This window comes from Orbicella faveolata, unplaced genomic scaffold (assembly GCF_042242905.1).
Source record: "Orbicella faveolata isolate gen_17 unplaced genomic scaffold, um_ofav_v1 contig_15, whole genome shotgun sequence".
Lineage (NCBI taxonomy): Eukaryota > Metazoa > Cnidaria > Anthozoa > Scleractinia > Merulinidae > Orbicella > Orbicella faveolata.
The window spans coordinates 1313450-1322500 of NW_028301542.1; the positions used below are offsets into that span (position 1 = coordinate 1313450).

Sequence of the window (9051 nt, forward strand, 5' to 3'; positions counted from 1 at the left end):
TGATATTAAAAGTGACGATGCCCTGAGCGTAACCATTTTGCAGCAAAAGCCTTTGGAGATCCTCGACAGCGGATTGTAACAATGAAGCGGTGGAGCAAATACGGAAGCATCGATAGGTTAGCGTGCAGATAAGGTTGATTTTGTATTTGCGTGGTGTAAATGAATCCCATTTGGTATAGAGTCTAGTTAACGTCTTCTTCCGGTAAACAGTAGCTTTCCAAAAATTTTAACGGTTATGTTTTTGAAAATGTATGTTGACTAGCATACGAAACGTCAAGTTCATAAAATTCATGTTTTTAAAATGTTATCACCGCTGTTTGTTTTATATTTTTAATCAAGCTACGATGGCCGAAGACCGAGAATTTATTAGAGATCATAAAGATGAAAGTGATGTATCTTTTGCCCCAATCTTTAAAGCAGATCCTACTTCTTGATTATGAACTCTTCTGAACTCGTCTTTTTCCGCCCGGATATTTTCCTACCCTGAATTTATTTTTATTTTTTTTTCAGTTTTACTCCGATATTTCTTTTTGGCCGTTCATTTGATTAGCTAGGATATGAAAATACGTTTATGTAGAAGCATTATTTAAGAAAGTGAAACTCCTCAATCATTATAAAACATCGTAAGTGACCAAATGAAATGATGGGACAACCGATGGGAGGGGGGAGGGAAAGTTGCGCTTCTTTGAAACATAATATTTCAATTAAAAATGGACGAGTAATTAACCAGTATAAGACATAATTTTAACAAAATAAAACGCTAATATGGGGTTCATACAAGAATAGATTTTTGTCTAAGTAATGGTTTTCCTCTTTTGTAAACACCAACATATTAGGAACACGAAAACCTACAAACAAGGCTCAAACATTGCCACTCACGCATGGTTGAACGGCCGCTCTATTGACTTTTATGACGCCCATGTAATTGATAAAGGAAATTTTCGCGTGAGGAAGACCTTGGAATCCTGGCATACTGCAATTACAATTGAATCTGAGAGTAAAATAAAAATTACTTAGACAATATTCTATTCTTTTATGAACCCATATTAGCATTTATTTTTATTTCCTCGCAGTTATCTTTTTGTTCGTATTGCAATTTTTTCTACATCACACTTTTTACCGTATATATTTCAACGATCGCGACTTATATTCACTATTTGTCTAAGATTGCAGATTGGCAATCGAAAGTTCGTAATTTTAAACTATTTTAACCAGAGAACGTCTTTAAATTTTAATAATATTTCAAATCAACAATATATGATATCGACATCAATTTTTTTCCCGTCAACCACGAGCATCAGTCAGATCAGCAAATGTTAAACACACCAACTAGTAAATGCATAAATATTATATATATCAACTCTAACTAAGCTATATAGGGCTTGTTAAATTATATTTCCTCATTATTAAACATACGACTTTATAATTAAAGTTGATTTGCCCAGCGGTGGCATCATGCATGCATGCTAAATAAGAATTGTCTTCAAACATGCGAAACTTAGTAATTGTTGAAATTTTGGGTTCTTTGTGTGTAATATTCAAGAGGAGATTGCTTTGGGGTCTCATATAGACCTCATCATACATTCTTTGTAAATTTTAAGTTTTTCAACCCACCTCGCACAAAAAGTATTCACTTCATCGGGTTCAAATTTCTCGGAACAGTTACTTGAACGGTACTTCTATTCAGAACAGATATTTCTGTAGCTTAGAAACTGACTCGCTCAAGCTATTGCATAAAGAAGTTTAAAGAGGCAATATAGAAATATCGACCTCGTTACCAGGGTCCTCTCTCTTTGTATACATTTATAGCAGAGGCTATGACGTCACTTTCCTTACGTGAGTCATGACGTATCCATTTGTGACTGAGCCCGCAATGTGACGGGAGTTCTATTTTGGAAATTGACGGAAAGCTGAAAACTTTGCTTTCCTCGATCGTTTCTTTGTGCATCTAGGTAAATTATTGTTCGAAATCTGCTGTATTTAAGAGCATTTATCATGGAATTTTTGTTTGGGAAGAAGAAGACTCCAGAGGAGATGCTTAAACAGAACCAGCGAGCGCTGAATAGGGCGATGAGGTTAGTAACATTTTCTTGAAATCTTCAAGCAAGTTTACACCGTTGGTTTTAGCTGATTAATATTGGCGTTCTTTGTAGTGTATGCTAAGGACTGTGCCATATTTTCACGTTAGATACATTGGCAAATGAGTTTTTTTTTTTTTTTTTTAATAACACGATGGAATCTCAAATTGAAAACCTTGGAACCATTATTGTAATGAGGACCTACGTACGAAGCCAGAGCCGATCTTACGAGTAACTAGTTTCTATTTTGTTGGTCATACTGTAATCTTCCTTGGATTCCCCGTTCACATACTGAACGTACATAATTGCATTAGGAACGAGAGTAAGTGCATGTACTAATAAACATGCACTTAAATCACTTTTTTTTAATTTCTTTTGGGTGCGATCGAGTTTGCATGGACGTCAGTGAAATAGAATTATGAAAGCTGTACGCTTTCCAAATTTTGGATATGTAACATTACTGTTTTCTACTTGAAACTCTTTCTCCCATGGTCACTATAGAAATTTTAAGTGATTACAATATTTTGCAAGGTTTTATAGCATCTTGCATTAACAGAGGTGGAGGCGTAAGTACTATATTTGCTGACTACACAATCATTAACATACCTTGTGCTACCACAAATCTTTTTATCTTTAATCTGGACCAACCACTGCCACCTTGGATCTTTAATAATAAGGGATATAGTGAATAACAACCCAAGCAGGCCTGTTAACAAACGCAGACCTGTGGCTTTTCTGGTCTTCGGGTCTTTGGATCTTATTCTAGTTGGCATAAGCTGGAACTAAGTTGTTGACTGACAGGCAGATTAATATTAGATTGATGGAGGTTGATATATGTACCTTTTGTGATGCTTGGAAGAAAAGCAAGTTTTTGCTGGGAATCTTAAAGAAATTAGTAGGAATTAGGAGACTCGACCTCCTCCAGGACATTGTAGTAATATACATTCAATTATTGCAATTTTTGCAACAACTATCTGGAACATAGAACGTGATTTTCCGAAATATGAGAGAATGTTCCAAAAGTTCAGAATGACCTTTTTAAATACATGTTATTTCACGTTCAAACAATATTTTTTTCATTATGGCAAACAATCATTCCATCTCAGTTAATGTGGAAGAAATCTAAATTCAGATGATGGTCCTTTTTCAGAGATCTTGATAGAGAACGTGCCAAGATGGAACAACAAGAGAAAAAAGTTATAGCTGATATCAAGAAAATGGCAAAAGCTGGACAGATGGTATGATGACAATTTCTTCAAAATTGCACCAGAGAGTTTAATGTATCGGAGTCTTCAGTAGTCCAAGCCTGGATTATTGTGTTATTTTCTAGGACAAGACAATCTGACAGTGCTTCTTTTTAACCAGTGGCATAAATATGGTTGTTACTGGCAAACTGTATGCAGACCTAACAAAGTGGTTAGGGATAGCGTTGGATAGACTGGTAAATGTATTTCAGCCAAGGAGGTGGGATACTCATATTTGCCTACTAGGACTGGCAGCTATCATTTTGTTCAGGATCACATCCTGTGTTTATTAACTCTTCCCTCTGTACTCTCCTCCCCCCTGGGGGGGGGGTACTCTGTAATCTTTGGGTGGGGGTGTGCCACTGGGACACTGAAACTCTTGCTCTTTACTAGACCATGATCAGCTGGACTTTGCAACTCCATCTCGACTAGCCACCTAAACCCCCCCTATCCTGGACAATCCATTCTCTTTGCAAAACTTTATCATTATCATAATCCAACATATGCTAACCAAACCAGCATCTCTCTCCTTACATGCAGTAACATTGAAGATTTTAGATTTTACACTTTTGCATAGCATCTTCTTGTACGAGCGAAAGGCTACGTTCTTCTCCAGTAACCAGTTAATAAGTTAGTAAGAGTCGATGAGATCACTGAATAAATGTATTTTGTCCAGGATGCTGTAAAGATAATGGCCAAAGACCTTGTAAGAACCAGACGATATGTTAAAAAGTTTATTATGATGCGTGCAAATATTCAAGCTGTATCACTTAAAGTCCAGGTAAGTCATCATTGTACTTGTGGAACAAACTTGTGGAAAGAGCAGCAAATATTACGTTTTGTGAAATAAATGGAGTTTGTGATTTTCCTGATTTAATACTGGGTCATAATATGTATTTTTAAGACTGCCCAGCCATGTCCACAGCCATTGAGATATATGAGTTATCGGCTGGATATTGGCCTCATTCTTGTTGCATATTTATGGACCAAGATGGAGTCGAGGTCCATAAACTTGCAGAAAAAGAACACGTACAATATCCAGCCATTTTGACCGAGCAAGCTTGGTCCATAAGGGATTTATTACATCTGGTATCATGCTATAGGTGATTTTTTGTTTCTTTGAAAAATATGAAAAATTCTTGAATGGGGGTATTACATGTATGCGACGTTGGTAAAAACATCCATTTCTTTAGACAGTGTAATAATTATGTTATGTATAAGATGTGCTGAGCATTTTGGTTGAGAGAAAAAAAAAGTTCTTTCTTAAGTATGTGATAAGAAAGATTTTCCAGGTAGTCACTCATTTGCAATGGCTCAGTCATGTATGATTTTAAATTGAAATTTCATATGTCCATGACGTTATAACATTGTGCCTACAATGTAGGTTCTTAGCTAAAAGTATGCCTGTCAAAATTGATAACAATTTGCATGGAAAATAATATTACCTTAATTACAAATCTAGTCACTTGCAATAATTCTAAGTGATATTTAGTTTGTCTTATCAATAATTTTTATTACAGTGCACAGGAAATTCAATTTTACTAAAAAGGCAAATTTTAACACAAAAATGCATGTCAAGTTAAATATGAAATAATTCCTGTGCACTGTAAATAATAGGATTTTGCATGACAACTTTAATTTACATTTCTGGTAGATTTTCTTCAAAGAGCAATTGTCAAAGATGTTAGTATTTGTATGTTGTTCCTAACATGGAATTACAGTTCCAAGGTGGAATATATTTTCAAGTGTGTTTTGACTATCTTAAGATTACGGTATATTCATAGAAAAGGTGAGAACATTTTGAAATAACACTGTTAAATATATTTATCAGAAAAATGATCAGTACGTGAGCAATTCTCTGGTTTACCAGTATCAGATCAAGACAAAAAATAATTAATAATTATGTATCTGAAAGTAGGCATGAAGACCTCCTGAAGATCTAGTTCAGATTATTTTCACTCCAGGCTGAAACATATACTCTTCTCACCTTTTCGCTGAACAGTGTCTAGTTAATTGTTGCTTGTAAAACACCAAAAATTGGCAATGACAGCTACCATATTTTATAAGCACTCATAGCATTTTATGCTTTAGGCAAGCAGTGAGTGCTCTGATTTCAGTGTGGCAAATAATTATTCTGTCGATAGCAGTCATTTACGACTGACTGCAAGACATATTATACTTTGTCTAGTAAGTTGATTAGAACTGGTCAGAGAAGGGCAAAAATCAATTGCTCCTGTATAAAAATTGCAATGACTTCTTATAACTCTAAAAATGAAAAAGTTTGATTGTAACTTTCAACTGCCTGCATACATTCTAGCTCAATAATTTTGTGCTAATAAAGGTGTTGAGCATTAAATCTTTAAGGCTCTGCATTTGGAGAGAAGCACTGTTTGAGCGGTCATAAATTAAAATAGGTTCAATTTTATAGAGCATAATATCAAGATGAGTCATTGTACCTTAAGTTTCGGCTTTAAAAACATCTCTCTTTCAAACTAACTCTTAAAATATGAATTTGAGAGTTGAATTTTCCTTTCAAATTTTGATTAATTAGTGTTAGTGAAAAAGAAAAACAGTTTGTTATCTATTCAGGTTGAAATAATAGGTAAAAATGTCAAAATAGCCATCAAGTAAACAGTGTTTTACCTGTAAGTTCAAATTAAAAAAATAATCACCCTAACCTATTACATTTCAATTCCCCTGTGGCAAAGTAAATTTCACCTGCAATACAGATTCCTTGGTATTATTTAGTTCTTGAACATTTTTAAAAGCTCGGCTCTTTAAGCTTTCACGGTAAAATTACTAGTGCATAAAAATTTACAGCACTTACAGTAGGAGTCAGTCATTTCTTTTTTCTTGAACTACTAACTAAAAGCTGTGATATTGTTTAGTCATTTACAACAGCAATACTTGCATATTAATTTTGTATCTACCACTTGCAGCAAAATATTGTTGAAAATTATTGTATGTTTATTAATTAAAAATGCATTTCTGATCACAGACATTGCGATCCAACAATGCCATGGCTCAAGCGATGAAAGGAGTTGCAAAGGTAGGACTTCATTTAAACTTCTGTAGCAAGCACACTCGGGGAATATAATTATTTTGTGTAAAACTACCAAACTACTTAATGTATTACAGTGGGACCCCATCTTACATGTATGGTCATTGGCCATTGGTGATTGCGTAAATGGGGTTCCACTGTAGTCAGTTTCCATGGAGGCAGCGTGGCTGAGTAGTTAGGATACCTGAGGTTCGGAGATCAATGGGTCAACTCCTCCTCTGAACACTCAGTTGAGTTGTTTCTCAGTAGACCCTAGTTTGACTCCTCAGATCTGCCTCCTGCCAGTTGTGATTTTTAATTAAGGCTAAAGATGTTTATTTTAAATATTGGTTTCTTTCAGTTTAAGTGGCATGCCTGTCAACTACACTGTAGCTAGATTTAGCTAAATGCATTGATCAAGATTTCAAGAAAACAAAGTCAGCACATTTTTAACAGAACAATAAATTATCCCCAAGAGAAAGTAACAACTTTGAACCCTCTTTTACTATAGCTTAGTCATTGAAGGAATCTGCACATTTGTCATTTAATTGATGGAAAATATGAGTCAAAACATAACCTATTTTGAAAACAAATCCTTTGAATAAAAGTCTTCGTTAGGAAAACTGGATGCAACTTTCAGTAATTTTGGCCCGTTAATAATAACCTTTATTTACCCTTGGTAGTGTTTATAGCACAAAGGCTATTGGGGCCGAGCAAACAATTGAAACAACTAATTCAAATTGAACCCAGGCCGTATCAATGGGGTGGCAGGGCCGTATCAATGGGGTGTTCTTGTAAGAAAATGGCTGTTCACTGGGGACAAAAAAAAGTGGCCGTAATAACAAGGTGACATTAAGGCGAGGTTCCACTGTAGTCTGTGTCAGCATGACAGGTGTAGCAAGTAGGAGAAAGAAGGGAATTCTGTGTGCAAGTGCTCATGCCAAAATTCCTTTTTCAAGCTATCCTGTCTTTACTGCATTGCCGACTTCTTGTGATCCTTCACTGAGTGTTGATGCATTGACAGATCAAGTGTTTGTTCCCATACATATACACTGTGACTTGTATTAACTTCAAGTTTATCTTGTGTTTCCATACTTGTAGGCCATGTCGAACATGAACAAACAGTTGAAACTACCACAGATTCAAAAGATCATGATGGAGTTTGAGAAACAGGTTTGGATAAATTTTTTTTGAATTAACAGTTGGCCAAAAGTGCTAGAAGGAGATGCTAACAGTTGAACTTTTTAACCAAAGCATGGCACATAGGACCACCATTATAATGATCACAACCCCAAATTGATATCTACTTGAATTTTTTGTAGTCTGAAATTATGGACATGAAGGAAGAAATGATGAATGATGCTATTGATGATGTCATTGGAGACGAGGAAGATGACGAAGAAAGGTTGGTCAAACTTGGAGATTTTTTTGGTGCCATTTTATTAGCTACACACTCACTCAGTCAAACCTGTTTACGGAGGCGTGGTGGCCTCAGGATTAGTGCACTTGACTCCGGATTGAGCAGTTCGGGTTTGAGTCCTGGCCAGGGACATTGCATTGTGTTCTTGGGCAAGACACTTTACTCTCACAGTGCCTCTCTCCACCCAGATGTATAAATGGGTACCGGCGAATTTAATGCTGCAGGTAACCCTGTGATGGACTAGCATCCCATCCAGGGGGGAGTAGAAATACTCCTAGTCGCTTCATGCCACAGAAACCGGGATAAGCACCCGCCTGATAGGCCGCTTGGCTCGTATGCAGACTTTGCCCTGTTTTACAGTCAAACCTGTATTGTTAACCCGTTTACTTTTTTTCTCTCTCTGTTTCTGCTCACAGTGAACAAGTTGTCCAACAAGTCTTTGATGAACTTGGACTTACTCTTACCGACGAGGTGAGCTCAGTTGGTGTTTCCAAATCTCAACTGGAACACCATGAACCAGGGTCTTAAAATATCTTGCATGTAATATCATGCGTGTCCTACACCTTCACTACGAACCCTTTGGCTGAAAAATGGTCTTAACAGTTGGAGACTTACTATAGAAGGAAAAGTCTTTTTGAAATCATAAATAAATTAGTGCATATTTAGAGTGGCTTTACAATTGAGTGTCGTAAAAACTAAAACCAAATCAATTACTTACCAATTAGACTACTCAGTCAATTTCAAACCGTAGTCCTCCTAAAACCAAAACCATGATTACTTTTGACACTCAGTTGAAAACCGCCCCTTGCTCAGGCCCAAAAGTGACTGACAAGTCTTTACAAATTTATTGTTGACTTATTTTCTTTCTTTTTTCAGCTTACAGGCCTTCCAACCACTTCAGGAGCCGTCGGCTCTAAAGAAGCTCCTAAGCAAGCTGTGGCTGCTGATGCCGATGCCGACCTTCAGGCCAGGTCAGTTAATATATCCCACTAACTTGTTGGTAAATTTTACAAAATTTTTTTTTTTTTTTTCAATCCAGTTTTCTCATTATGTTTTGTCCCAATTGTTCGTACATCGTTGTACTGTTTTTCTATCAAATATCGTGTAAGTGAATGCGAATAAAACCGTACATGAAATAATTGTGGCAACAAATGAAAATTAGTCTTATTCATGACAAGCAACGAGAGAAACATGCAACGAGGCCTGCGGCTACAATGCTCGGCTACAAGTGATGCAATAATCCAATCAGCCAATCAGGGGGAAAGGCAG

General features: G+C 36.2%; 1 protein-coding gene across 1 annotated transcript in view; it reads left to right on the top strand.

The window, feature by feature from the left end:
• The first annotated feature begins 1854 nt into the window (after positions 1-1854).
• Positions 1855-9051, top strand: part of LOC110069128 (charged multivesicular body protein 2a-like) — an 8480-nt gene continuing 1283 nt past the window's right edge. Inside the window, exons 1-8 of the mRNA XM_020776595.2 lie at positions 1855-2075; positions 3229-3316; positions 3999-4103; positions 6321-6371; positions 7464-7535; positions 7685-7767; positions 8199-8253; positions 8659-8753. Coding sequence (XP_020632254.1) covers positions 1996-2075; positions 3229-3316; positions 3999-4103; positions 6321-6371; positions 7464-7535; positions 7685-7767; positions 8199-8253; positions 8659-8753 — 629 coding nt within the window. The 5' untranslated portion in view covers positions 1855-1995. The remainder of the gene's footprint in view (positions 2076-3228; positions 3317-3998; positions 4104-6320; positions 6372-7463; positions 7536-7684; positions 7768-8198; positions 8254-8658; positions 8754-9051) is intronic.